The sequence below is a fragment of the Aphanomyces astaci genome, assembly GCF_000520075.1.
Source record: "Aphanomyces astaci strain APO3 unplaced genomic scaffold supercont1.6, whole genome shotgun sequence".
Taxonomy (NCBI): Eukaryota; Oomycota; class Saprolegniomycetes; order Saprolegniales; family Verrucalvaceae; genus Aphanomyces; species Aphanomyces astaci.
The window spans coordinates 848,819-875,090 of record NW_009798269.1 but is presented as its reverse complement, the minus strand read 5'-3'; the positions used below and the strand labels follow the sequence as shown (position 1 = coordinate 875,090).

General features: G+C 52.3%; 8 protein-coding genes across 15 annotated transcripts; 4 read left to right on the top strand and 4 right to left on the bottom strand.

Annotated features, from left to right (window-relative positions):
- The first annotated feature begins 41 nt into the window (after nt 1–41).
- Nucleotides 42–2,742, top strand: H257_03652 (hypothetical protein). Its single transcript, XM_009827838.1, has 5 exons — nt 42–95; nt 154–240; nt 287–826; nt 877–1,001; nt 1,400–2,742. The coding sequence occupies exons 1-5, from the start codon at nt 50–52 to the stop codon at nt 2,597–2,599; spliced, it is 1,998 nt and encodes a 665-aa protein (XP_009826140.1). The 5' UTR covers nt 42–49; the 3' UTR covers nt 2,600–2,742.
- Nucleotides 2,743–4,093: 1,351 nt separating this feature from the next.
- Nucleotides 4,094–10,972, top strand: H257_03651 (hypothetical protein). 6 transcript variants are annotated; one of them, XM_009827836.1, is made up of 11 exons: nt 4,094–4,986; nt 5,065–5,349; nt 5,401–5,647; nt 6,083–6,503; nt 7,179–7,561; nt 7,913–8,534; nt 8,618–9,168; nt 9,232–9,624; nt 9,686–9,986; nt 10,045–10,400; nt 10,541–10,972. In XM_009827836.1, exons 1-11 carry the CDS (start codon nt 4,124–4,126, stop codon nt 10,664–10,666), a joined length of 4,548 nt encoding a protein of 1,515 aa, XP_009826138.1. In that variant the 5' UTR covers nt 4,094–4,123; the 3' UTR covers nt 10,667–10,972. The 6 variants fall into 6 exon arrangements, with proteins under 6 accessions (XP_009826138.1, XP_009826139.1, XP_009826135.1 ...); XM_009827832.1 differs by having other exon boundaries at nt 4,124–4,986; nt 5,065–5,647; nt 10,541–10,660; nt 10,725–10,972; XM_009827837.1 differs by having other exon boundaries at nt 10,045–10,972.
- Nucleotides 10,914–11,350, bottom strand: H257_03650 (hypothetical protein). Its single transcript, XM_009827831.1, has 2 exons — nt 11,301–11,350; nt 10,914–11,248 (listed from the first exon to the last, which is right to left on the bottom strand). The coding sequence occupies exons 1-2, from the start codon at nt 11,334–11,336 to the stop codon at nt 10,970–10,972; spliced, it is 315 nt and encodes a 104-aa protein (XP_009826133.1). The 5' UTR covers nt 11,337–11,350; the 3' UTR covers nt 10,914–10,969.
- A 90-nt stretch (nt 11,351–11,440) lies between these two features.
- Nucleotides 11,441–14,460, top strand: H257_03649 (hypothetical protein). The gene is made up of 6 exons (XM_009827830.1): nt 11,441–12,631; nt 12,713–12,790; nt 12,977–13,393; nt 13,741–13,868; nt 13,920–14,089; nt 14,142–14,460. Exons 1-6 carry the CDS (start codon nt 11,487–11,489, stop codon nt 14,340–14,342), a joined length of 2,139 nt encoding a protein of 712 aa, XP_009826132.1. The 5' UTR covers nt 11,441–11,486; the 3' UTR covers nt 14,343–14,460.
- A 326-nt stretch (nt 14,461–14,786) lies between these two features.
- Nucleotides 14,787–18,560, bottom strand: H257_03648 (hypothetical protein). Its single transcript, XM_009827829.1, has 6 exons — nt 17,920–18,560; nt 17,499–17,809; nt 15,537–17,446; nt 15,276–15,484; nt 14,988–15,149; nt 14,787–14,932 (listed from the first exon to the last, which is right to left on the bottom strand). The coding sequence occupies exons 1-6, from the start codon at nt 18,508–18,510 to the stop codon at nt 14,858–14,860; spliced, it is 3,258 nt and encodes a 1,085-aa protein (XP_009826131.1). The 5' UTR covers nt 18,511–18,560; the 3' UTR covers nt 14,787–14,857.
- A 342-nt stretch (nt 18,561–18,902) lies between these two features.
- On the bottom strand, nt 18,903–21,082 carry H257_03647. 2 transcript variants are annotated; one of them, XM_009827827.1, is made up of 11 exons: nt 20,803–21,082; nt 20,639–20,712; nt 20,441–20,567; nt 20,182–20,385; nt 20,034–20,116; nt 19,886–19,927; nt 19,639–19,830; nt 19,413–19,589; nt 19,251–19,323; nt 19,130–19,174; nt 18,903–19,077 (listed from the first exon to the last, which is right to left on the bottom strand). In XM_009827827.1, exons 1-11 carry the CDS (start codon nt 21,055–21,057, stop codon nt 19,012–19,014), a joined length of 1,338 nt encoding a protein of 445 aa, XP_009826129.1. In that variant the 5' UTR covers nt 21,058–21,082; the 3' UTR covers nt 18,903–19,011. The 2 variants fall into 2 exon arrangements, with proteins under 2 accessions (XP_009826129.1, XP_009826130.1); XM_009827828.1 differs by having other exon boundaries at nt 18,903–19,174; nt 19,413–19,830.
- Nucleotides 21,083–21,332: 250 nt separating this feature from the next.
- On the top strand, nt 21,333–24,865 carry H257_03646 (hypothetical protein). The gene is made up of 9 exons (XM_009827826.1): nt 21,333–22,014; nt 22,072–22,376; nt 22,437–22,517; nt 22,578–22,702; nt 22,754–23,039; nt 23,099–23,257; nt 23,353–23,819; nt 23,876–24,103; nt 24,201–24,865. Exons 1-9 carry the CDS (start codon nt 21,377–21,379, stop codon nt 24,777–24,779), a joined length of 2,868 nt encoding a protein of 955 aa, XP_009826128.1. The 5' UTR covers nt 21,333–21,376; the 3' UTR covers nt 24,780–24,865.
- H257_03645 lies at nt 24,857–26,258 on the bottom strand. 2 transcript variants are annotated; one of them, XM_009827824.1, is made up of 6 exons: nt 26,069–26,258; nt 25,964–25,993; nt 25,868–25,912; nt 25,556–25,808; nt 25,156–25,503; nt 24,857–24,971 (listed from the first exon to the last, which is right to left on the bottom strand). In XM_009827824.1, the coding sequence occupies exons 1-6, from the start codon at nt 26,197–26,199 to the stop codon at nt 24,915–24,917; spliced, it is 864 nt and encodes a 287-aa protein (XP_009826126.1). In that variant the 5' UTR covers nt 26,200–26,258; the 3' UTR covers nt 24,857–24,914. The 2 variants fall into 2 exon arrangements, with proteins under 2 accessions (XP_009826126.1, XP_009826127.1); XM_009827825.1 differs by lacking the exon at nt 24,857–24,971 and having other exon boundaries at nt 25,077–25,503.
- Between the last annotated feature and the right edge of the window lie 14 nt (nt 26,259–26,272).

Here is a 26,272-nt window from a genome sequence, read left to right as displayed (position 1 = left end):
AAAGCCAGAATGCATGTAATATTAATACATCATCATTTCGTCTGTGCCAATGGAAGGGCCAATGAATGTCAATGTGGGCATTCTGGGCCATGTCGGTGGGTAGATGACGAACTTCCTCTCGAGAGGTCTGACATGACGTGATTGCATGAGCAGACAGCGGGAAGACCAGTCTCGTCCGGTCATTGAGCACGCATCTGTCGACGGCAGCCTTGGACAAGAACCCCCAGAGCAAGGCGCGAGGTGCGACCTTCCCGTTCCACCATGTTGGGTGTTAACTCCACTTCAGGCATCACGTTGGACCTCGGCTTCTCGTCCTTCCTTCTCCCCCTTCATGACGATGTTGCATCCTCCGATGCCGCGCAAATCACATTGGTCGACTGCCCCGGCCACGCATCGTTGATCAAAACTGTCATCGGCGGGGCCCATATCATCGACATGGCGCTACTCGTCATCGATGTCGTCAAAGGAATTCAAATGCAAACCATCGAGTCCATGGTGCTCGCGGAGCTCTCGACGCCACACGTGCTCGTCGTGCTCAACAAGGTCGATCTCTTGCCCGACGCGACGCGGCCGGCCCAGATCGCCGCCATGACCAAGACCATCCGCGACTTTCTTTCGACGTCGCCGACGCTGCATGCGGCCCCGATCGTACCCGTGTCCTCTGGCGACGCCGATGGCACCCGACCCCCGCTTGGCATGCCGGCGCTCTTGGCAGCGATGCGAAGCAACCTCCACGTGCCTGCCCGGTCGGCGGACGGACCACTCGTGTACGCCGTGGACCATTGCTTTCCTCTACGTGGCAAAGGCACTGTGCTCACTGGCACTGGTACGACCAGCATGCTTCGCCTATTCTCTCAAATCCATCTTTTCTGCCAGTGTTGAGCGGGCAATTGAGAGTCAACGATACAATTGCATTGCCGATGCTTGGAGTGGAGAAGAAGGTCAAGTCGCTGCAGATGTTTCATGCGTCAGTGGACAAAGCCATCCAAGGCGATCGCGTGGTACGTCGTAGTCTATGACGTGGCATCATCCTGTGCAAGCATTAAAATCACTTTGAACATCGCGCCGCTGAAACTCCCCCCTTCTTGTTCTACTTGTGTGAACTGCTCAATTGTGATTTGATACTACCATGTGAATATATATATTTGTATATATATATTGTGGTACATTCGGTACAACTTTCCAGACCCCGTCGAATCGAATATCTCGCCACTGAATCGACTCACGAATCGACACTATTGGCTAATCCAATTTTGAGTGGATTTGGTTGGCTCTTACAGGAAGGAAAAGTATATTCAACCAATCACACACTCCAGCGCGATTCAATATTGATTAGACGCTAATTTTTCAAGTTTATAGCGAATTCACAATATATATATATATAAATATTATTTTGTAGGCGATCCGTGTCCACGGGCTAGACGCTTCGGCAATGGAACGGGGGCTAGCGATTACCCCCCACAGCTTATCGTTTTCGTCGAATCTTGTGCTCCGAGTGCACCAGATCCGATTCTTTTCCCTGCCGTGTGCCAGCGGCACCAAGGTGCACGTCACGGTCGGGCACACCACCGTGATGGCCAAAGCCACCTACTTTTACCACAAGGCCCATGTCGCTAGTACTATTAGTACTAGTACTAGTACTACTGCCAGTACTAGCCCTCCTCCTCCAACGTTCGACCCGTCGGTCGAGTACTCGTACTTGGCCGTGCTGGACCCACTCACCTCTTCCGACCAAGCCGAGATTTCGACGCCACGTGTCGTGTTTGTGCTGCTCCAACTGGATCGCGAAGTGCTCTGTCCTCCGCGTAGTCACGTCGTGTGCTCTCGGTTGGACACGGACGTCAACAAGCACGTGTGCCGCATCGCATTTCACGGGCGAGTGGACGCCGTGATTGAAAACGTGGCGACGTCTATCCGCATCGGCAAGGTCAAGGAGCGGCGGGGGGTGGTCGACAAGACACTGGACGACCCGACCGTGGTAATTGTCAAGGACCTCTTTCGGAAAGAGACCAACTGGGATGTGTTCCGGGGCCTCCGCGTGCAAAACGTCCGCACGAAACGCGTGGGGCAGCTGGATGGACCGTTCGGCAAAGCCGGCAAAGTCCGCGCGGTGTTTCCAAACGATGACGTGGCAGTCCCAGGGGACGTCGTGGTGCTTCGGTTCACCAAGATCTTGTTTCAAGACAAACACGATCGCTCCCTGGGGCAATCCCCGACGATTTACAACGATCAAGGGGGATCTGCGACGACGTTCAAGGAGGCCAAGGGGCTGACTGGAGGGAACAAATCAGAGGGGGGTAGCACTAGTGCGGCGCTGTTGGCGTCGGTCGAGTGCGAAAAGAAGTGCCGGACGGGCCTCGTGGAGCGGCTCAAGGGGGAGACCGCCGCGAACGGATCCAACCCGTCGGTGATTGCCGCTGGTCTGTTTGCGACGGCGGAGGAAGCGGCCGAATTTATTGGCGCCCAAGTCGCGACGGATGCTGCCGAGGTGGGGTATGTTGAAGCCCTCTTTGGCAAGGCGGGTAAGATCCGCGTGGTATTTCCGGACGGCGGGACATTGGCCAAGGTTGGACAGACGTTGCGGTTGTTTGAAAAGTGAAGAAATCAAACAGGAAATAGTGTGGTTGGTTGTCTGAGGGTAGTTGCCGTCATGTAAACTCCATCTTCGTCCTGCCAATATAGGTGACGCCGATCAGTGTATGACGTGCGTGGTCTTGTATTGGAGTGAGCATAAGGAAGGGGATTCATGTATTGTCGATTTGATACAAATTTGGGGAGGGAATCGAATCGCGCCGACGAAACCGATCCACAATCGATCTGATTGGTTGAATTTCATTGAGAGGATTTTGATTGGCTAATAATTTTGAGCTCATCTGAAGTAGCCAATCAAATCGATTTAAATTCCAACGACAAACCACACCACAACACGAAATTTCACTCGAAAGCACAATAATGGTAACGTGAGTATTATAGTCAAGTCGATTCGAATGGATCTAACCAAATCGGCACACAATCAAAGATCGACCAATCAAACCCCAGAACAATAATCAAGTAGCCAATCAAATCCACTCTTCTATCATATCAAGACTGAATTAGTATGTGACTGAAATTAGTGTGGAAATGGCCGATCTTTAGATACAAAAGTCAGTACAAAGAAGAATCGATCGATAGATTTGGCGAATCAGCACAAAAGTCAACCAAATTTTGGGTAAAACGACAATACGATTGGGGGGAAGCTGCATGAGATGCCAATTTCATCAAGGATAAGCCTAATCATGAATATGATCAACCTTTCGACCTCATTACAGTTAGTATTTGTATGCTTTTATTTTGGCCAATGAATCGTCTCTATTATCTATTACTATTAATAGTACAACCTATCATATTGTCGTAGTAATGTATCCTACACTATTTTGACTAATCAAAGTCACTTATGGGTAGGGTTAGCGCAATTCTCTTGTTCCGACACTTTCTGTCGGAATGGAACTGAAATATCTTGACCTCACATACAAATTCACTGTCAAATGTAGTGAAGTTCACCAAATAGTTCGACATATTCCAACATTTCGGCAGTTAATCCTAATTAGGTTTGCTAAATATATAGGAATGCCCTTCATGAGGAATAACGTTGTAGTTATGTTTACATGTGAGCAAGTAGCATTGCACCTTAGTTCATGGTACCCTCACCATACCTACGAAAGACTTGCCCTACGGATGAAGTAGGTCTTCATTCGAGGTGCTTGTGTGAACCCTAACGCTTTCACTATACCCTTCCTACTTAGGATTAGCTAATAGAATCGTTGTCGGAATGGGGTGTCGGAATGAGTATCTTGTCGGAATATTCCTGCTATCGAATGTAAAACTTGGCCAAAGCACAACACGAATTGTCCACAAAACGAAAACAGTTGAAATATTTCGACGGTTTTTCGCCCTTTCCTGGCTGTTTTGATACTTTGGCATGGAATGGTACTGTATACGTATACTAACTACTGTACTGGTACTGTACTACTATTTTAATAGTTAGTATTAAAATACTAACTTACAGTAGTACTATGTAGTAGGTTCGAAGTAGAAGGTTGACCATTTTGGTGGATTCGTTTCGCGTAAGATCGACGACGTGGCGATGGATGCTGCTGCGCTTCCGCCGCTCACTGGACTGAATGGCAATGCTATCACGCCACAGGAGGCGTATGTGACACTCCGTGACGCCATGCGTGATGCTTCGCACAGCGACGTCGCATTGCGCGTGCACTTTACGTCCAATTTCATGACTCTCTCTGACAACGGCGTGCACAATCTGTTCCAGGTGTTGGAGTACTACCTCGTCGACGACACGCACATGACCATGCCAGAGTTCTTAGCGTCTCGGAGCGAACTATACGGCCCCGTGAATCGGAACAAGTGCGAAGAGGTGTGGAATGGTGACCACATTGCGTACCGTTGCCGAACATGCGGGCTCTCAGACTCGAGTTGCATGTGCGTGGGCTGCTTCGATCCCGCCCAGCATGAGAACCACGACTACCGCATCTATCGATGTAGCTATGGCGGGTGCTGCGACTGCGGCGACGACCTGGCATGGAAGGCGACTGGTTTTTGTTCTCGGCATCAGGACACCGCTGGCGTCGGCGCGCCTGTCGAGCTGCCTACGTTGGAAGCCACGCGATTGCATGTGGCCGTGGACGCGATATTGCACTTTGGCAACTTGGTGGTTTTCAAAATCTACGAAGAAAACACCATCCAAGACAACCTCCATCAATCCAACACCTTTACGCATCTCGAGCAAGGCGGCAGCCGTCGGCGGCTCCAGTCCCGCGTCTCGTCTTCCTTTTCCGAGCTTTCTTCGACCAGTCAATCTCTCCTCGCGCGATTTTCGCTAAGTCTTTTGTGGCTACAATCCATTGCTCGAACGTGCGTCCCGTACCGCACGGCTGTATGTGAGCGATTCCTACAACCGATTCATGGTCTGCGTTCCTTTGCCGATGGCAGGTCCGTCGTGTGCTTGTATTGCTTCTTCGTTCGTGTGCAACTAGCTCAGCAAATCGCGCCTGCTCATTGATTAAATAGTGCGGACTCGCTGGCGTTCTGGCTCACGTTTGGCGTGTTGCTGCCCGTCGACAGCTGCGACGCCGTGGGGGTGTTGTACCTGAAACTCCTCATGGACAAACCGTTCAAGAAGGAATTTTCCCTGCGGTTCCTGGACGCGTATGCGTTTTACGCACGATTGTACTTGGGGGACTCGACCGTCGAGGGAAGTTCCCGACGCCACCTCAGTCGGTACATCGATCGCCTCTTTTGCCAGCTCTTCCACAGCTCCGCACAGGTGGACGCCATCGACGCCATGCCCCATCAGTACACGGATAGCACAATTCTTCCATTTGTAGATGTAACTTCTAGACGTAGACTCCGCACCCTCCACGGCCTTGCCATGACCACCAACTCTGCCATGACTCTGAGTGAATCGCTCGCGTATTGCTCGCTTCAAGAGATGGCCACGGTGGTCCGAGCCACGGCGGGCCCCACCCTTCGGACTGGTCACATGCTGATCAAGCAGCGAGTGTACGCGCGCTTCTGCTCGGAATTGCGCTGTCTGTTGGTCCACCCCGACTTTTGCGCACGCACGATTGTACATTCGTGGCACGCCACCCAGGTACAAATATAAACAAGAATATATATATATATATGCTATGAGCATGAATATTGCCATGTGTTTTTAGTACTATATTCCATATCATCTATGTTCCTTCTGGGAAGACTGTTTGGGATGGAATATATATTATGATCAATGTAGTATTATATATTTATAGATAAATCATATTCTTGTTATATTTCCTACGTCTCGATATATATATTTATATAGTTATCACGGGCATGATTATTGATGTGTTTCTAGTACAACTTTCATGTATATGTTACTTCTGTAAAGTCGATGATGAAATGAAATATATTACCTAAATAATTATATATATTATATCCTACTTCGAGTATAATATTTTTTAAGGATTTATCTATATTATATACATATATTTGATACTTTGCTGTATCGATCGATGTATCCCTAAACATGGGATGGTGGTCTCCATAGCTGGGTCGGGTGTCTGTCTACCAAGCGCTGCTGGACATCCTCACCACAATGCAATGTATGGACGGCCAGACCAAGCAAGCCGGGCGACACGTCGAGTTCGAGTCAGATTCGTGGCAACCAGCGTTTGTATTGGACTACGAAGTGCTGCTGGTGTGGCAGTATGTCGTGCATGCATTTCAGCACAGATTGGCAAACTCAATCGACAAGGGCGACGTGGTAGCCATGTGGCTAAACCCGGTGGTTGCCCAGATGCGGCGGTGGTGGGACGCCGACGGCCGAGGAAAGTGCGAGGCCAGCGGGGTCTTGAATGTCCAGCACCAACTCGACTTCTACGCCTTGTATCGGGTCCACGAGGAGTGGAGCCTGCACTTGCCACTGCACCATTTGCTAGGCAGTCTCTTGGACGAAGCCCATCGATTTGGTACGATAAGATCATTCAAAGCATGTGTCTGGTTCCAATAGATCTATATGATATCGTGGTCATGGTCTATTGATTGCAAAGCCGAGAGAAGGAAAAAGTCTTATAGAAACACGAAAAAGTCCTAATGTAGTCGGGACTTTTGGTTTTGTATACAACCTTTTGCTGATGGTTTGAAATATTATTTGTAAACGAAACTGGGTTACCAAGCACATACTAAACGTATATGTACTATTGTGGATTATTCGGTACAAATTTCCAGACCCCGTCGAATCGAAATCACGAAACATTGCCCCATTTGGCTAATCCAATTTTGAGTGGATTTGATTGGCTCTTACAAGGATATTTTCAACCAATCAGAACTCCAGTGGCATTCAATAATATTAATAAACCACGCGAGATTTGGAAGTTTATGGCGAATTCACAATACTTGATATTGTCGATTTGATAGTACAAATTTGGGGAGGGGGTGCAATCGAATCGCGCCGACCAAACCGATCCACAATCGATCTGATTGGTTGAATTTCATTGAGAGGATTTTGATTGGCTAATAATTTTGAGCTCATCTGAAGTAGCCAATCAAATCGATTCAAATTCCAACGAGAATACAACACAATGAAATTTCACTGGAAAGCACAATATGTCGTTTGATATTTATATTTGCTTCTTACTGTGTAGACGCCCACGAGTTGCTGTGGACGTTGCTGCAACGCCAAGACCGCGAGTTTTGGTTTCGCCTTGTGCTGCATCCAATCCACGTCCACCTGTTTGTGCGAAGTATCAAATGCCATGCATGGGTGCTGAACGGTCGAAGCATGTTCCATCAGGTGGTGCATTATCACTCGCGACATTGGCGGTATCATGGCCTGCACAACGACTTGTTTGCGCTACAGTTGGCCGCCGCCGCGCTTCCCCCCAGTGCGCTCACGACGCTCGTCCTCTCCCAGTGGTTGCCCCACGTCACGACACATATGCAAATGCTGGTCGAAGGGCTCCAGCTCTTGCTTCAAGTCGCGCTCGACCCGACCAAAATCGCCGCCTTGTCGCCGTGGGACTTGCTGGTATGTATATATATATATATATATTGTGCTTTTACCCAAAATTGGATTGACTTTTGTGCATATTCGCCAAATCTATCGATCGACTCTTCTTTGTCCTGACTTTTGTATGAAAGATCGTCCAGTATCACACTAATCAGTTCAGTCACATACTAATTCGGTGTTGAATTGGTCGAAGAGTGGAAGATTTCATTGGCTACTTGATTCGTGTTCTGTGCTTTGATTGGTAATCGACTTGACAATATATCTATATATATAAATTTACAATACATATGTATATATATATATATATATATACACGTATCACATCGTCTTGCTTGTGTGGATCATCAACCCCTGTGCTTTCTGGTGTAGGTGCGAGACGTTGTCCACTGGCTAGCCATTGGGCCGTTGACACGCACGGAACTGCATGCGAAATGCGACTTGCGCCTGGTGGAAAAGGTCAAAGCCGACACATTCGAAGAGGATGAAGACATTATCGGGCGGGTACTGGCCCAAGTTGGCCGGCTGGCGTCGACTGGCCCGATAGGTGACTCGAGATCGCCCCAAATGATATTGCGTGAGCTGGAAGGGGGTGCCGGTGGCAGCTGCACCTACGTGTTAGATCCGTCGTCATGGGCTCTGGTGTGCCCCCTCTTTGAGAGCTACACGGCCACGGACATCCAGTTATGCGACCAGAACGCTACTAGTCACGATCCCCACCTCATTCTGCGTCCACGGCTGCACTTGCTAGCGCCGGCGTTCCATTCCCGTGGAAATATGCATGCGATCGTGGCCACACACATCTTGGCGTGTCGGAATGTGCTTGCGGTCATCGTGTGGGTCCTCTGCGACTACCCCAAGGACGAATCCCTTGTCCAAATGGCTCTGTTTTACTTGGACATGGCGACGACGGTGCTGCCGCCGCACCAGGTGACACCGCCCCCGTACACGACCGTCCATCCCCACGTGAATGCGATCGCGGCCAAGTTTGCAGGTGCGTTGTGTTTGTATATTACCACTAAGTAGTAAGGAGCGCATCGACTTGACAACAGACGATTGATGTGTACGTTGTCGCAGGAAATACATGGTGGGACCACTTGGTGTGCGACCTGTCCTCGTCTCTGTCGTCGTCGTCGTCAGTGCTGAGCCTGGTCTCGGCCTTGTTGGGTTCTCGGTTCAACCGTCTAGTGCAGTCGATTGTCGATCGAATTCAATCGGCTACGAATGTGCACCACCAGTGTCCATCCACCGACGCGCGTTCCAACTCGTCAATCGTGGACACCGTCACATCATCCACCCGTCCGTCGTCGTCGTCGCCACCGCCCCTATCCGCCAAAGAGCGCCAGGCCCAAGTACTCGCCAAGATGAAAGCCCAGCAGCAATCGTTTCTTATCAATCAAGTGGACGTCCCCCCCGACAAGTTGCCCTTGTTGTTTAACTCGACTGCTTCGGACGACGAAGCGTTCGATCACATGACGATTGTTCCATCCAGTGTTACACTGGACGACCAACCAGACGTGTGCTCCCTCTGCCACGACCACGTCACAGACCAAGTCGACGGCCTGCACTATATGGGATGTGTGACACCGTCCAACATTGCAACGCTGGCGCAGCCGCCGCTTGCTTCGGTAGGTCGTTCCCCCCTCATGTACTAGTGTATATATATACTTGATGGATGGACGGGGATGTAGACCAACATTCAGTGCCACATCCGACTCTGCGGCCACGTCGTCCACCGACCATGCATCTGGGCTTACGTGGCGTCCCTATACAGCTCCAACGACGAGCGGCTGCTGAGCCGCGACGACGCCGAGTTCCTCTGTCCGGTCTGTCGTCGGTTATGCAACACCCTCGTACCCGTGGCCCTCGACCATCACTCGTCCGCTCCGTCGGCAGATTGTTTGTTGCAAGGTGCTGCTATTCGATATTGTGAAGACGATGTGGAGATGGACTCGGCCCCCGACAAGTTGGTCGAAACTGCTTTGGACTCGTTGGCCAACCAAGTGCACGAGTACACGTGCCAACCCCACACAACGCAGCAGACACTGACAGAGCTCTTTCTGCACACGCTGTTCCTTACGCATGTACGTACGTGCGTTGTGTACATGGTAGCCACTGTTTGGGACTCGTCTTATGCATGGACAGTTGGCGCTGCCGGCTGCATGTGGGGACGACGACGACTCATCTGTGACAACGTTCTTACGTCGTCACATTCCTGCCGCCTCTCAACTGACGCTGCGGCATCTGCTTGGACTGCTGGCTCCAAGTCAGTCTGCAGTGGAGGATGCTGGCACTGACGTGGTGGCAGTTGTGTTGCACGCCATGACCAGGGCCGATACACTCCAAGCCAAAGCTGCGGCGTTGGCTTCAACGTTGCAGGACGCCCTGCTGGCTTGCCACGTCACGGCCGACTACTCGACGCTATCTTCCACACTACGCCAACTCGGTACCCCCGTGTTCGTTGCTTGCTTGCATTTTGACGGGTTATTTGTTGGTTGGAGTAGGTGTACTCTTGTTCGCGTTGAACATCCCGAATCCTCGTCTACATGATGAAGCTGCTGCTCCTGCACAGGTTGGCCACGCCAACAGCATGGACGCATGGCTTCGCTTTGTGGGCGTACCGCCGCCCCTAGCGACTCTGTCCACAACTGCAACACTACTCGACGCATTAGACCATCCGTCCGATTCAGCCACACGGTTCCACTTGCAAAGACTTGTGTGGAGGCAGCCCACTGCGTTTACCCTGCAGCCGCTGCCCCCGTTATACGTACACATTTACCTGCAGTACTGCCAGAACCCCGTGCGGTGCTCCACTTGCCACCAAGTACCCGCCCATCCAGCGCTCTGTTTGTTGTGCGGGGTAACGAAGTCGTGCTATCTAGAGTTGCTACTACAGATGCAAATGTTTTGCATGTTGAATGCTGAGGGAAGGATTGATGGAGGAGGAGGGGGAATGGCGTACATCTGACGGCCGTGAGTGTGTGTTTATGTCTGGGGTAGGCGTTGGTGTGTTGCTTTAGCAGTTGCTGTGCAACGGAGGACGGAGTTGGCGAGTGTACGACGCATGCACTCAAGTGCGGCGTCGGGTTTGGGTGCTTCTTGCTCTTGCGCGCGTGCACGGTATAGTGGCGGCGGCGGATCGATCGACTATGAGGAACGATGACCCATGAGTGTGTATGTGTAGGTGCTGCTGCTGCTTGGCCACGGTCGATGCTGTATCTGGGGCAGCGTCTACTTGGATCGGAATGGCGAGGAAGACGCGCATTTCCGCCGAGGCAAGACGCTGTACTTGAACCAAGAGCGCGTGGCGGCGCTGACGAGGCTCGTGGTGCTGCACGGGTTCACGGAGAACACGGCGATCCTGAACAACACATCCAGACGAGACGGTTCGCGGTATTAACACGAAATGAATGTACGGGTTCGTGTTGTCTATTCAGGTTGAGGGACATGGCGCAACAAGTGCTCGATGCGGTAGTTGAGCTTGGCTACTTGCTTCTTGAGCGCAGCGTTCTCTTCCAGCAATGCTTCATGGCTCGCGGAGGTGGACTGCGAAGCGGCACGGGCCTTGTCCTCGTCCCGCAATGCTGAGCGCACGCCGCGCAAACTTACGAGCAGCTGCTTCTGCAACGCCACGAGGTCGTCGCTGCTGCTGCCGCCGACGGCGCCACCAATGGAGCTTTCCACAGCACCCAATCGACCTTCCAGCGCCTACACCATCGTCATGAGGTCACGTCGCCGCTACCAGGGTCAGTGGACCTACCGTCACCTTGGCTTCGACTTCTTGCACGTTGATCATGTTGCGAAAGTTTCTGTGGTGTGTTGTGTGGGAACTACGGACTTAGTCGAATCGAACTTCACAGGACTCGTACCTGTCGGCAAGAAATTGTAACTGCTGAAACCGTTTAGAAATTCGCGTAACTCGCGCATGCGGAGGTAAGTTGCCGGCATGGACGACGATGAGTTAGCTCGAAATCATCAGGAAGTCAGTACTTTCACCACGATCATGGCACCGCTGGTTCAGTCCGCCTTGGCGAGGGTCGCGGCGGCGACACCCACCAAACCACTTCGGCCGTTTTCAGCCAACACAATGCTCGTGCCCAAGCACCGGTCCCCTCCATCCATAATAGGACCAACTCTTGTTCCAATGTCTCCTTCTGTCGGGCACACTCCCATAAGACCACGCCATGCTGCATCCTCACCCAACGCTAATGGTAAAGGAGCAGCCAGCGACGACCAGGTTCGAGGTGCCGAGGCGGCGGCGGCGACGACGACGGCGATGATGCCATTGACGAAACCGAGGCCAAACACAGCGGCCAAGATGAAATCACAGCCCAAATCCAACCAAGTGGATGTAGATCGATGCGACGCCACTTGTGCAGGTGGATTGCCGCCTGTGTTGGCCACCAAGAAAGCGGCTGCAATGCATCCACCATCACGACCACCGACGGCAGCACGACAGCTCCATTCGCCCTGCAATCCTGGCAAGTTTACTCGTCTGACCACCTCCACAGCCTCGACGACAACGTCCAACGCATTACAACGCGCCAAACTGTTGGCCAATAAACTTCGTCCTAAATCCGCCATTGTTCAGCCTTCGTCCATGGCAACAGTCCACGCCAAGAAGAAACGACCCCGACCTCCGTCAGCGTGGTTGATGATCCAGAGTCAAGCCGCCACAGAATCGTTGGGGCCCCTCAGCCCCACGGGGGAAGTGGATAAAGTGAGCATCGATCTGACCAAACAAGAAGTTATCCGGCAGCGCGACGTCACAGCGTCCGCCTACAAAGTCTTCAACGACATCAAGCACACACGGGACTCCAAGATGGTCGAGCTGAGTCACTTGCACCGCCAAGTGGCGCTCCTGTCCAAGGAAATGACCGCCACGAGCTCTGAAACATCCGCCGCCACCACTCTGTCCAGCCAAACCCGGCTGTTGCAACTCCAAATCGCCCACGACAAGGACCAAAGCAACAAGTGCCGCCAGTACAAGCGCGTGCTGGAGCACATGCTGGAGCGTACCAAGCTCGACGCCGCCGCCATCGTCGCCCGTACCAAAGTCACCCGTCACCATACTCTCGTGGTGGAAAAGGAGTACGTCGTTCAGAACGACACGAGCTCGTTGAAGCCTTAAGTCGTCATTGCATTCTATTGACATGACATGATATGTGTCAGGTGGCGCGCGCTCGACAGTCGCAAGTACACGTTGGAGAACGCTGCAGCGCACACCCTAAAACGACTCGACCAGCTACGGTACACCCTTTCTTTGTCAATCACGCGACGATGCTGCTCCGCCCCCCCTCTCTCTCTCGCCTGATAGAATTAGAATGATGCTACTTTCATCAACCAACGATTGATGATGTCGGAAACAACCCCCTCCGCCCCCACAAGAGTTTATGTGTTGGCAACTAGCAATTGACTGGGCTATATGCATTGTAGGCTGGACCAAAGCGCAAAGCGGGACGACCAAGCCGCAACCCTCAAGTGTCTCCGGTCCGAGGCCGAGCAGAGCCAGGAGTTGCACCGGCGGCGCGTCGAAGCGGACCGGAAGCGGCGGAATCTGGTCATGACGTTCCGGTCCCCCCATGGGGGTAACGCGCGGCCGTCGCTGAGTCGCATGGACACACATCTGCTACTCCTGAGGGAGTCGGCGCTCACGAGTCGAGAGGCCGAGTTCGACTGGCTCGTGGACAAGACCGGCGAGACAGACGTGACGCTGCTGCTCGACCGATTCGTCCAACACGACCACGACATGGAGGTCCTGCGGCAGCTAGACGCCGACGGCGTGGCGGCCCACATGCGGCTGGATAAGGAACATGCGCGGCTCCAGGCCGAGGTGTACGAACTGCGCACGTGGTAACCACCAAATTTATTGTGTTCATGGTTGTTGTAGTGTACTCATTCGAATATATATTAGTGTTATTGGTAGTTGTGGGGTATCCATGAACGTTTGTGCGATTGTGGAGGGTGTATGCTTAGGGTGGCATTTGTGGTCATTGTGTACAATATACCAGTACTACTGTACAGTAGTAGTGTGCTGATTTGGTGTTATTTGCGCCGGTTGTGTATTCATGCGTTTGTTGGTTGTAGTGTATTCATCAGATGGTATCATGTGTTGTTGGGGTGTATGTCTTGTCAGTTTTGGTGTATCCTTCGGTACGTATTTGTGGTTGTTTTGTATTCATGGAATAGACGTTGTGTAGCGGATCGGATCAAGTCATGGACGCGCAGCGCAAGGTCAAAGGGATGCTTGAGGACGAACTATGGGTCGCTCAAGCGAACGAGGAGAGTGCCCGGGAAGAAATGCACTACCACCAAGCGATTGTCACGGGTATTTGGTATATTTGCTCTTGTGGTGTACTCATTTGAGTTTGGTGTGTAGCGATGCACCAAGGGCTGCACAGCATCTTGCAATGGCTGCAATGTGTCGACCCGATGGGCTGCAGCGAGTTCAAATCGCAACCGCTCGAAACGTTGCCGTTGTTGTGTATCCAATTGGTGCAGACGCATTTGGCCGGCTTGGAGATGTACTCGACCCAGGCGTTGCAAGAGGTAAGGAGACGACCCATGTCGTTCGTCTTATTGACCACTGCCAATCGACTAGTTGCTGGAGAAGTTGCCCGTGAGTTTGTGGCCCATGTCACAGCCTCATGACAGCGTCACCGACGACGGTGTCGATACGGACGAGAGTTCGCACCAGTCCAACAACTACGAAAATGCCGCTCGACAATCCCACGTCGCCCGAATCCTCGAGCCCGAGACCTTTAGCAAGCAAGACACATTTCAAAACGACTCAACCAAATGAAAACGAATTACACGCATGCATTACGTAGTCTTACAGTGTTCGCTACTACTATACATGTACTAGTATAGTATTAAGCATTCGCTAACAGGAGTAAAAAAGTTACTACAATCATACAGTGAACCTCTGAATTACTATTCACAATTACATACAAAAAGGAAGGTTAAAATATACACGACTGAGGTTCGGCGTCCATAACGGTTTCCAAGGACTCCAAGCCTTGTCCACGGACATAAGAACTTAATTATGGGTTGTTCACCAAATACAAAGTTATCATAAATTGGTAATTTATCTTAACTGTAAATTGGGTTTTTACGTTAACGTAAAATGCCAATCTATGACACACTTCAACTTTCAGTTGATTTCAAAACATGGGCATATCTCCGTCCTGCTTCAAAATTTTCGAATTCTAAATAGTCCTAAAGGTAGAGAATTCCCCCCAAAAAGTTATCATAAACTGGTTTTTTACGTTATGTTAACAAAAAGCGTGAACTCGTGTTTATATATCCTCCTAGAGCCTACTCTAAACATGCGCGCATGAATGTGTTGTAATTTACATGGCCGTCGTCCATCGAGTCAAAGTCCTTGAGCAACTAGCGGAGACACACCATGAGCCACAACGACATTGACGAACGAACGACGACGTACCATGTAGTAATTGTCATCGGTGAGGGTGATGCCAAACCATTCGAGCAAGTGGCGAAAATGCTGCGGACTCAGGCGCCCCGAGTTGGTCGCGTCGAGCTTCTTCAATGACGCATACACAGACTTCCACTTTTGTTTGAGGGTGCCGCGCACGTCGTCCGGCACCTACAACCACCGCAACATCACTAATCAGTTTATCGCCCAAAACTACAATCGAAAGCACTGCTTCGAATCCGTGTATATGATCGTTGAAGCTGTCGTCAGTTCGTTCGTGTCATACAATCTTTGTACCCGTGATTTGCGAGGACTCAACGCCGGGAGATTATGGACCTCTTTCGAGTCCATTTTTAACGGCGCGAACTCGCTCAAAGTACTTTTGCCTTGGACATGTTGCTTTAGGAACGCATGGTACTGCAGTCGGCCGCTGTTGTCCGAGTCATATTTTTTGCATATCCGCAGCACGTCTTCAAAGGTCAGCGTGAGCCCGACGTTGTCCATGACTAGAATAAATACACGTGACGACTGCATGCAGCATTGATGACAAAAACTTACCCTTTTTGAACGACGCCTGGGAAATCGTCCCGCGCTTTTCCGTGTCCAGTTGCTGAAACATCTTGAGAATTGTCTTCCACCGTTTCGCCAGCAGCGCCTTCATCTTGTCTTCGGCGTCGATGGCGCCCCCCACGGCGGCCTTGCCGTCCTCGACGTGGTGGTTGATCACTTGGGTGATCATCTCGTGGGACTTAGCGAGTTGGGCACGCCGCGGTCCGGACGCCACTGCCTTGGGGGCGATGGAAATCGCGCTGTAATACGAGCAATTGCTCGCCAAGTCGCTCAGGCCTGTCATTTTGTCGGGGTCTTTGCCGCCATTGGCGTGCAGCAGCTGCAAATACGGCACCATCCCCGTGTTGTCGACGTCATAGTACGACATCACCGCCGTGAACACGTCAATGTCACCGAACACGAGCCCGATCTTCTCCAGCACGCGACGGACTTCGGGGTACGGCAGCTGACCCGACTTGGTCGTGTCGACCAGTGAAAAGTACTTATACACACGACGTTGTGAAGACGCGGACGAAGTCAAGTGGTGCCGTAGCATCGCTTTGGCTTCGTCCAGCGTTCGAATGGCTCCATTTCCGGCAATGTCTGTCGACGCCCCGCCGCTCGTCGCCGAGAGCCCCCCCAAGCCCCCGAACCCCCCTCCTTCCACCGTCTTACCTTGGATCCCTGACTCGATGTCCAAGAGCAGTTCACGGTATCGCAGAGTTTGTAACGACGCGTTTGTGTACCGTCCAAACAGCTCGTCGTACTGACTCGCGTCGCATTTGATGTGGTGGTCGTGGAGGATACCGACCCACTCGTCTCGGCCGATCATGCCCTTGAGGTCGGTGTCGGCGAGGAGGAGCGCCGCTTCGATGGATGACAGGTGCTGGCGGATGGCTGCTTTGACCGAGTTGTCTGGGGGGCGCCCAAAGCGGAGCTGCGGCGGGGGCATGTGGGGTGGTATGTACACGTCGTCGTCCTCGTCGTCTTCGCGGGTGTACCCCCCTCCTCTCAGGGACCCGTCGTCGTCCGCCGCTGTGTCGTAGTCGGTGAGGAAACTTGAGTACCGAATCGAGCACGTGTGATGGGTATTCGCCTTGTCTTCGTAAAACAAACACAAGAACGCAATTTGTTCGTCCCGGAGATGCATGTGGTGCTTGACGATGCTTGTGAAGCAGTCAGCTGTGACGCGACCGATGCGCTTGACATCGGCGGCAATCACTTCGTTCTTGAGCATTTTCCACACCCCCATCTCCATCTGACTTCTCTTTTCGCGAATGCTTGTCTCCATGAGAAGGTACTCGGTGGGGCTCTGCTTGGGGGCGTTCATCGTGTTCTTGTTCGGGTGTGGCGCGTACAGCCCCATCACTTTGGGGCGATACGCCTTGACCAGGTCGCGGTAGTTCATCAGGTCATTGTGGTGGCTTCCACACGACCGAAAGATGGACAGGATGTTCTTGTTCGGGAGTTCCCCCATGTACATGCTCAAAATGTGCAAAAACTGCGCGCGGGGAATCCACCCAGTTTTCTGCAGGTCCGCGTCCACAAAATCGAGGTACATGGCGTGCCACGTGGCATCTTCGAGGCGGGAAAAGTGCTCTTTGATGTTGGGGAGGTCGTTCTGGTGCACCTTTTCGCCCATGACCAGCGACGTGCGCTCGGCAAGCACAAATTTCGACTTGGCCGGGGACGACGACGGTGTGACCGCGTCGCCAAACTTGATTTCCTCGCCAAAGTGATTGAAAAATTCGACCACGTTCACCTGGCCGTCGTTGTTGGTGTCGTAACACGCGAGCAACTGCTGGAATTGGCCGTCTGTCAAGTCGATCTGGAACCGCATGAGCATGCGCTTGAGCTCGTCCGGCGTGAGAATCCCATTCTTGTCCGCGTCCAGCTCGAGAAACGCTGCCCGCAAGTTTCTACGTTGATTTTGCATAAGTCATCTAACTCTGACAAGGTAACGTGTCGTACGTCCACGTGGCGGCAACCTTGTCGTCCACCAGTTTGCGCACTTGGCCACGTAAAAAGTTGGACTGCTCCTTCTCGTCCACCGCCGCCACGCTAAAGTCGTGGGCCGTGTGCTGGAGAATCGAATTCCCCACCCGCTCGGCGTTGTAGTTGGAAAACGACGCGCCAAACTGGGCAATGAACTCGGCATAGTTGACAATGCCGTCGCCGTTGGCGTCGTACCGAAGCATGAGACTCTCGAGCGACTCCATTGTGATGGGGATGTTGAACTTGCGCAATACCTTCAAGAACGCTTCCGCCGACAAAAACCCGCTCTACATCAAGTCAATATATCATCAGCCCTCTCGCCCCACCCCCCCTCTTGATCCGACTAGTACTAGCCTGGCAAACTGGAAGGAAGTCCTACGAGTAATACTACACTAACCTTGTCCTTGTCGAGGCCCCGCAAAGTTTCACGAAACGTCGACCACGAATCCCTCAGGCGAAGCTTGAGCAGCTCGTTCATTTCCTGGATGACACCGTGCTGGAACGTCTGCAGCCGCTTGACGTGTTCCGTGAGCCGGGTCTTCTTGATGACGTGGCGCTTTCCCGACTCTTTGGAGCGCAGCATGAGTGCAAAGTTGTCGACAAACTCTTGGTACGGCAGGTTCAGGTCGTTGTTCTCTTCGTACTCACACAGGAGGTTCTTGGCCTCGTCCGTCGTCAGGTGGATGCCGTAGCCGTCGAACACCAGGACGATCTCACCCACGCCGCTCACAGCGGTCGTGCCAAAGTGGATGTGGCTCTGCAAGTTGCGCACGGCGTGGGTATCTCCGTCCCATTTGAGCTTACTCGGTCGTAACGCTGGCTCTTCCACCGGTTCGTGCGGGGCATGCTTGGACAGACTCAAAGACGCTGACACTTTGATGGGGGACACAGACGGCGCCTTGTGGTTCAGCATGCGCGCCTTCCGGGGGGACGGCGCCGCCTTTTGCGGCCGGGGGGTCATAGACGGCGCAAAATTGGCGGCTTGCATCGTACACGACGAGGCTGCGGCCGACAAGTACCAACTACTGGGGATGGTGGTTGCAGACTAAAAATATACATTGATTGGATCCGTTAAAGAGAAGGAAACGCACGGCGGAAACAAGGGTATTTTTATAACGTGGCTAGCATTGTGGTGTTTGTTGACAGGCAAACGACATCGTCAACTAGGAGGCGCTATGGGGCTCAAAAGGGGCTGGTTGTGAGGACTGTACTTTGTACGATAAGGAGAGTACGTAGTAGTGGGGATTTGCATTTGCGAATAGGTGCTCCGGGGGGGGGTGGTCATTCTACCAGTAGTTCCAGTGCTATTTCGTGGTCGGTGATACTTGAATTGAAGGGCATCATCAGTGGACACTGACGGCTTTAGCAACCTCGTCTATTGTTGAGTAGCTATGCCACCATGGACATGCAAGTGGCACATTGTTATCTTGCGTTATAACTACAGATCGTGTAGTGTAGTATACGAAGCCCCACATCACATTTCTCGTGATTAAGCGCGCTCCAACAGGCGTTGGAACACCGGAAGGGCGTGCTGGTTCCAGTTGCTTGGCCAATGCTATTTCAACGTCCAAAAACTGAGATACAGTATTCCACAAAGCATCACATACCTCGACACTTTCGAGCGACTGGCGCAACAGGTCGAGTTTTTCACTCTACAACGTTGTCACAACTCCAATTCCTTCCATTATATATATATATATATATATGAATGCTTCGGCGATGTCGTACCTTTGGAAAGCCAATCAAAAGCGACTGAAGTTGATCACACAGCTCGACGCTGTCTTCAAACACCATGCCATTCCTATCACCATAACAAGTATGTTTGAGTATAGTACTAACAGTATTAAGTATGTTTGAGTACACGACTAGAAAGAATAACACGAATCGTACTCGTTGTGGCGTACGAGCTCGTGCAGACACGCAAACTTGACGGCGCACACGGGCACTTGGCAGCCAAACATGTCGAGCACCTTCATGGGCAAGTCCAGTCCCGACGTCGACGTGTGGAGACAGATGCCCACGTCGGCACTCCCAAGCATTATGGGGTAGTCTGCCGCTTCAAGCCAACTGACTCTGCGCATTAGAATACAATGGTACAAGTATGACGAAAGAATACATGGTCGTGATGTGCACGCGCACGAGCTGCATGTCTTGGATTTTCTTCAAGTACATGGCTTTCTGGGGGCCTTTGCCGGTCACGACGACCAACACGTCGGGGTACGCAGGGTCGTCGACGATCCTCGCATCAAGCAGCACCAGCGCTCGGAAGAGCAGCCCAAAGTCCTCGTCTTCAGTCCAACTCGTCGAGCTAGGTAGGAGGAGCATATTGGAATGTAGCAATATGATTATAAATATATATATACCTGATGAGTACAGCAGGGCGGTCAAGGCGATCGTGGACAGCCCTACAAGGAAGTATAAGTAAGTTTTAGACCTATCGTTCAATGCGGTTTATAATATACATATATATATATGTTTCTAATACAGATATACAATGCATTGAACACGTACGAGTGAATTTCGGTGGTCAGCAGCGTCGCGTTCGTGTCCATCGGCTTGGGCGGTTTGGTTGTGTTTCCAGATGGGACGACCCACTACGTACGACATCCGCCCTGGTGAGAAATGCAGCAGGACATCCATAACGTCGTCGTCGTCGTACGGGAGCTGGCAATTGGTCGGCGAGTCGCGTGAACAGCTCGTGTTTCTCAGCGATGGAGGCAGGCTTGAAGAACTCGGGGGGCTTGTCGTACAGCACCGTCGCGTGGATGCGCCAGTGGTTTTGAAGCCAGCCTTGCATGGCCTTGGTCACGCAAAAGTTGGCGTCCGCCAGCTGTCCGAACACGCGCTCCACCGTCGTGGCAATCTACGCAGGATCGTTGAGAAATGGTATCAAAGCGAATAGTGGCCGGTCGTCATACTTTGACAAAAGCATGCGATTCACCAATGCTCAGGGCCAGCACGGTGTAGCCAAAGTTGTGCCAGTCGATGACAAACTTGGCGCGTTTGAGTTTGCACGTTAGCCATGCCACACACAGCGTGGGGATCCTACGATCACGATTCGTGGTTATCATTGAGGTACATGATTTATGTACAAGTATGTAGCTGTCTGGACTTACGTTGGAGGGTTTTGAACCATGAGTACGTCGATGGACCCAAGGGTAAACAAGAGGATCCAGAAGAGTTGACACAGCTATACATGCATGTATGTATCCATGTGACCAAAGGCACGTCAGGGGCATGGTAGTGGTGGACGACATAGATGGTGGCGGTAGCGTCGTACCTGAATGAGCACTTTCAATGGCCCCGACAAGACAAACAACGACCGAGATACTTTGACAGGAGCAAACGTGCGGAGGTGGATGTTGGGCTGAGCCAGCAACTGCGGCACACATCGCTCGCCTTCATATCCCACAAGAGTCACCTTGGTATTCGGCATCTTGGACAGTGACACGGCGTGGTACTGCATACGCGGGCTGCGGCCCACATCACCGAGCACCAACACGACCACGTGCCGAGGCGGCGTTGCTGGCGACATTTTTGGAGTGACGAGTGAAATAACCTTTATCCGGAATTTTGCAAAATGTATCCGAAATTGAAACGACGAAGCCATCACCGTGTTGACACCAGCTGTCACGATGCCACGTCATAACTCTTACTCAAGGTTGCTAGTATTGCCGAAGTTAATTTGACGATAGGTACTACAAAGTGCATAGTACTAGTACTCCGGAGTACTACGTACAGTAACTGTAAGGTTTGTACATTTGAGAGTCATGAGCATGACATCAATCGAGTTTACGACTGCATGAAACTGGCGAGCGTTTTATAGAATTTTCTCCCCCCGTCGCTTGGGAAGCATGGCATCGCACCGTCGACAGATGTCGTTCAATTCGTACAATGCTACAGTCATGGACCTGCATATCGCGGCCACAAACATCCAGACGTGGTGGCGACGGTGGTCTGCCAAGGCCAAGCTGTATTCAAGTCTATTACGTGGCAAGCCCGAGTCCCTTGGAGCATTACTCGTGAGTATGACCACGGAGTTGGCATCCCTTCGAGCGTTCACGGGGGACTTGGAAGCCAAGAACCGAAGGCTGTTTCAAGAACTCGAGGCGCTTCAGCATGAAAAACTAGACCTTCGTGCGCACAGCACGAGCGAACAAAAGCGGCTGACCGAGGAAATCACGTCGCTTCGAGCGTTGATCCACAGTCACTTGGACGATGGAGGGGCCGCAGAGGCCACTGCGCAACCATTCACGACGATACCATCATCGGTGGCATTGAAAGCGTCCGAAGTTCGACAGGCAGAGGAGCCGGAAGAAGACCAAGTCGATCGGAAGTACTGGCGGCAGGCGGCGTTGGCCGCACAGACCGACGCCGCGGCAGCCAAATCCCGCGCGCGACACGCCGAGACCAAACTCTGCGAGTTGCTCGCCTTGCATTCGATGCAAGTGGACGAGTGCAAGGGGCTACAAGCCAAGCTCGTTCTAGCCAGGTATGGCTTGGCAAGTGGCTATTTGTTACCCTACTTGAATGCTTGAATTCGTGGTAGATTGGCAGCCGTAGAGTCGGACCAGCGGTGGACGGCGTTGAATGACAAGTACGATCGCGTATCCGCGCATGCCGACGACTTGCAGGAACAACTGCGGCGAAGCCAAGTGGAGGCCCAGTCGCAGTACTCGTTGTGGGTGCAGAGCCAGACCGATCTCGAAGCTGTCAAAGTCGAGCGCGGCGATTTGGTTCAAGACATGGCGGTCATTCGCGCCGCGAACGATGGTTTGCGCAAGGACAACGAGTGTTTGCAGGCTATGCAAGATGAAGTAGCCGTGTTGAAGCGCTCAATCAACGGATTGAAAGGTCCGTGTGTGGATGGGATGCCTTGACACAGAATTCAGCTTGCACTGCTTGACATGGTAGGAACGGTGACCGCCAAGACCGCCGAAGCCAAGGCCTTCCAAGCGTACGGCGCCAGTGCCCGGGAACACCTCCATTCACAAGGTCGCCTAGACCTCTGTGATTGCTTTTTCGTCTGCCAAATATTCACAGGCGTACGTATAGGAATGCAGCTGCAGCAGCTCTCGCAATTCCAAAACAAGTTTCGATCTGTGGGAACCGTTGCGTTGACGGCCCTAAGGGGTCTGAAACATGCAGCGTGGGATGCCAAGGACATCCTCGTCACATGGGTTCGTACAGACAACACAAACCTACATTCGTGATGGTCATCGCGGTCGTAGCAATCGGAGATGGCGTCAACCGTCGCATTGCTCCAGACAAAGCTCGCCAACGCCTGTCAGTTCGTCCACCTCGCGCACATCGAGCACAAGTTGCTCCGCCACGCGCTGCAGAACTCGACGGCGTCGTCCATCCATTTGCACGAACAGCTGTGGAAAGTCCATCGCAATGCGTTGTTCGTGTGCCAGGTGCTCACGATGGCCGACGACGACAGCAAACCCACCAACAACAACCCAGACACAACCACCACCAGTCATAGTCCCCGCATCACGGCCAACTTTGAAACAGGTCCATATAAACCATTGCACAGGTTGCAACCCTTCATGTCCTGAAGTAGTTGCTTGTAGGGGACGTCCTGCTCACAAGTCCAGACTCGGTGCCGTTAACTGTGCAGTTTGACCAGGTGTATTCGAACCGGGGGCGTGGATGGTCCAATGCCGAAAGCATTTCACCGGCGATTCAAAGCGTCTTGGCGGGCTACAACGCCTGTGTCGTGACCTTTGAAGGTACCTCCGGCGTACCCAATCTTTTTGTCTATTATGTATATTGTCCAACTCTACAGGTTGTATGGTGATCTCTGACATTGGTGCCATGATTCTAGGACAGCCAAACATTGAAGCCAACACCATGCATGATGACATGTCGACATCTGCCACAGCCCAAGTCCTCAACGAACTGTTTCACCAGTGCACGGGACTTTTTGGGTTTGCGACGATCCATTGCTCGTTGAGTTACCTCGGCATCTACAGCGAGCACGTGTACGACTTGCTCAGCATTTGCGAGGACGACATCAACGACACCCCCCTCTTTCGCGGCGGCAGCTTTTCCGACGCTTGCTGTCCGTCCAACAACCACCCGTCTCCCCCAATGGTGGTGCTGGACATTCGCAGCGCGCAGGACGCCCAGATCGCGGTCGCCGAAGGGCTCAAGAACCTCGATCGCCTCATGCAGTACTTCCCCACCATGGAACATCTCACCCACCGCCTCGTGACGGTGTGTGTGTCGGTTGTGCGGGCGTTCGAACATCCGGACAAGGCAACGTCTGAGCCCACGAAATCCAAGCTCCAGGTCCGTCATGTGAATCCATTTGAACTCGTTTTGATAAAAGTTCGGGGGGGGGGTAGATTGTGGAGCTGGCGTCGGGGGACGGCGGCCGGGAGTGCACGTGGCAGGACACGGAGCGCATCCGAGCGACCATCAGCGCCGAAAACAGCCTCCACGCGTTTACTTCGTGCTTGGGGGACCTTCGGCAAGCCGCCCAGACGGAGAGGGGGGGCGTAGGGGACGACATCTCGATGCGGTACCATGCGTCCAAGCTCACGCTGCTGCTGCAGGATTGCCTGGACGATCATGTACGTGTAATGTTTGGGTGTTTACGCTCCACCCTCCCTTGCATTATATTATTTCAGTGTACTCAAATAGAAATGGGAATAACTGTTCACTGGTTAGGCCAAACTACTCGTGCTGTGCACATTTACAACCACGGACAACCACCAACCGTGGCGAAGTATACGGACCATGCAAATCCTCCACCTGTTTCGGGATACCATGGCGTCCAAGACGAGGGAACAACCTCTACATGACGACAATCATCATGCAGTGGACGATAGCCATTCGTTGTTTCTCCGGTATGGTGGGGAACATGTGACATGGCAAGCCCCCGTGTCGACACGTGGCACGTCGTCACAGAACCCGTGGGACGTCGAGCTCGACGCCATCAAAGGCCGCAATGCGATGATGGTTCAGTCGATGGACCTGTCAGTTGAAGCGAACCCGCCGAGTCCTCCCAGTCGAGGCAACAACAACCACCCCCCTAACAATCACGCCACTACCCCTACACTTCCCCCAGACAGAAAAGTGTGGGCTCGGCACAGCAAATCCGTCAAGCCGCCTTCGCGTCGGTCCATCAAACCATCGCCCGTGCATCCCACAACGTCGTCACATGCAACCACCCTGTTGCCCGAGTCTGCGCCATCGTATTCGAATCCGCATCACCATTTCCTCTCAAAGCGCCTACCCTTTCGGTAATCCCGGTCCCACGCCACTATATTATCCAACTGTCGTGTGCTGCTAGTAAATACTGTAATATATAAAGCCCAGTGAACTAGCGCGACTGTACACACTGCTTGTTCCATGTTTATGTTATAGCCAACGCACACATTCTTACGACGATCGCCACGTATTCTTGGTGCCGCCCCATCGCGCGTGTAGCCCCGTGTCCTAAAATATGGTTAACCCCATCACATATCCATCATCGATTGTTTGAATAGTAATATATATATATATACGTATTGTAATATATATATGTATTGTAATATATATATATATATATATATATATATATGAAACAACCCCGGAATGTATATCATACAAGCAATTCTTATATTGTGCACGTGACACGTACTTGAGCTTGAGCGCGCACAAGTTCCTTTTGCTCTTTGAGCTTTTCCTTTTTGCGCCGGCTTTCCCGCTGCTTTTTGGTCAATCCGGACGGATGCGCCACCGCGTCCGACACTGCCGCCCGAACCACCGGGCGCTTCTTGTACTCTTTCGTTGACACCACCTCCCACTCATTGTCCACAGCGTCCTCGCTGCTCTCCGAGTCACTTCCATCCTCCGCCGCTCCATCGTCGTCGAGGTTGCCGCCGGTGTCCCCGCTCGACTCGTTGGTCACGCGAATGTACTGAATCGGCACTTTGGACTCGACTTCGCCGTCGTCGTACGTGATGATGTACAAGTTGCCCCGCTGAACCTGGACACAACATATCATTTCTCATGATGACAAGGCGGAGGTAGGAACGAACCTTGGTGACGGTGCCAGGGAACCACTCGGACTGCTGCTTGAACCGCGCCACAACTCGCTGACCCTCTTGGAGCTGGAGCTCTGGCGCCGTCGGCCGCAGCTTGCGACTTCCACCCAGCATGGCCATCCCAAAATGCTTTTGCGATAACACTTTACCCGCCGACAGGCCGTCGTCCGACTCGGACTCGGACTCATCAAAATAATCGGTGATCGTCGGGGGATCCTTGCTGGATGCATTGTCGGCTTCGTCGCCACTACATGAGGTGGTAAGTGGTAAGGGGGACATAGGGAACAAGCATGAACATGGGCCTACTTGCTGCTGTCGTCCTTGCCTTGATTGGCCACGTTGGTGTTCAAACTACAGGCTAGGTAATGAAGCCGTTGCGAATGATAGGTGAGGCGTCCTTACCTAGCGTCAAGCCCGGGCTTCTTCTTCTTGCTACAGGAATGATGCCACCATCAAGGACGAGGTCGCTTGGCAAGACAAGGAACACAAGTTGAACCACGCATGTACCTCTTCTTCTTGGGTTTGCGTTTCAAGCTGGAGGCAGCACCGGTGGTTGAGGAGGACGTCTTCGAATTGACATAGGCCCAGCCGCCCACGAGCACCACGATCGCCGTCGCAATCCATTGCCAGACATTCATCGCCACGTTCGTCGGATGAAGGTGGCCTCAAAATGACATCAATATAATGGCTAAACCCGACCTCGGGAAATAT

Bases quoted from the DNA above. Each gene is read 5' to 3' on its own strand.
- H257_03652 (XM_009827838.1), top strand. From the start codon at position 50: ATGGAAGGGCCAATGAATGTCAATGTGGGCATTCTGGGCCATGTCG. The intron at 96-153 runs GTGGGTAGATGA...TTGCATGAGCAG, and splicing joins GGGCATTCTGGGCCATGTCG to ACAGCGGGAAGACCAGTCTC. The intron at 1,002-1,399 runs GTACGTCGTAGT...ATTATTTTGTAG, and splicing joins CCATCCAAGGCGATCGCGTG to GCGATCCGTGTCCACGGGCT.
- H257_03645 (XM_009827824.1), bottom strand. From the start codon at position 26,199: ATGAATGTCTGGCAATGGATTGCGACGGCGATCGTGGTGCTCGTGGGC. The intron at 25,913-25,963 runs GTAAGGACGCCT...CCTAGCCTGTAG, and splicing joins AAGCCCGGGCTTGACGCTAG to TTTGAACACCAACGTGGCCA. The intron at 24,972-25,155 runs GTACGTGTCACG...ACCATATTTTAG, and splicing joins TTGTGCGCGCTCAAGCTCAA to GACACGGGGCTACACGCGCG.
- H257_03651 (XM_009827832.1), top strand. From the start codon at position 4,124: ATGGATGCTGCTGCGCTTCCGCCGCTCACTGGACTGAATGGCAATGCT. The intron at 9,169-9,231 runs GTAGGTCGTTCC...ACGGGGATGTAG, and splicing joins CGCAGCCGCCGCTTGCTTCG to ACCAACATTCAGTGCCACAT. The intron at 9,987-10,044 runs GTACCCCCGTGT...TGGTTGGAGTAG, and splicing joins TTCCACACTACGCCAACTCG to GTGTACTCTTGTTCGCGTTG.
- H257_03649 (XM_009827830.1), top strand. From the start codon at position 11,487: ATGGACGACGATGAGTTAGCTCGAAATCATCAGGAAGTCAGTACTTTC. The intron at 13,394-13,740 runs GTAACCACCAAA...GACGTTGTGTAG, and splicing joins GTGTACGAACTGCGCACGTG to CGGATCGGATCAAGTCATGG. The intron at 13,869-13,919 runs GTATTTGGTATA...TTTGGTGTGTAG, and splicing joins CCACCAAGCGATTGTCACGG to CGATGCACCAAGGGCTGCAC.
- H257_03648 (XM_009827829.1), bottom strand. From the start codon at position 18,510: ATGCAAGCCGCCAATTTTGCGCCGTCTATGACCCCCCGGCCGCAAAAG. The intron at 17,810-17,919 runs GTTAGTGTAGTA...GACTTGATGTAG, and splicing joins GGGGCCTCGACAAGGACAAG to AGCGGGTTTTTGTCGGCGGA. The intron at 15,485-15,536 runs GTAAGTTTTTGT...TATTTATTCTAG, and splicing joins CCAGGCGTCGTTCAAAAAGG to TCATGGACAACGTCGGGCTC.
- H257_03646 (XM_009827826.1), top strand. From the start codon at position 21,377: ATGGCATCGCACCGTCGACAGATGTCGTTCAATTCGTACAATGCTACA. The intron at 23,258-23,352 runs GTACCTCCGGCG...CCATGATTCTAG, and splicing joins CTGTGTCGTGACCTTTGAAG to GACAGCCAAACATTGAAGCC. The intron at 23,820-23,875 runs GTCCGTCATGTG...GGGGGGGGGTAG, and splicing joins CCACGAAATCCAAGCTCCAG to ATTGTGGAGCTGGCGTCGGG.
- H257_03647 (XM_009827827.1), bottom strand. From the start codon at position 21,057: ATGTCGCCAGCAACGCCGCCTCGGCACGTGGTCGTGTTGGTGCTCGGT. The intron at 20,568-20,638 runs GTAAGTCCAGAC...TCGTGATCGTAG, and splicing joins ATGGTTCAAAACCCTCCAAC to GATCCCCACGCTGTGTGTGG. The intron at 19,078-19,129 runs GTATGTGATGCT...ACGTTGAAATAG, and splicing joins AGTCGCTCGAAAGTGTCGAG to CATTGGCCAAGCAACTGGAA.
- H257_03650 (XM_009827831.1), bottom strand. From the start codon at position 11,336: ATGATCAACGTGCAAGAAGTCGAAGCCAAGGTGACG. The intron at 11,249-11,300 runs GTAGGTCCACTG...ACGATGGTGTAG, and splicing joins AAGTCGAAGCCAAGGTGACG to GCGCTGGAAGGTCGATTGGG.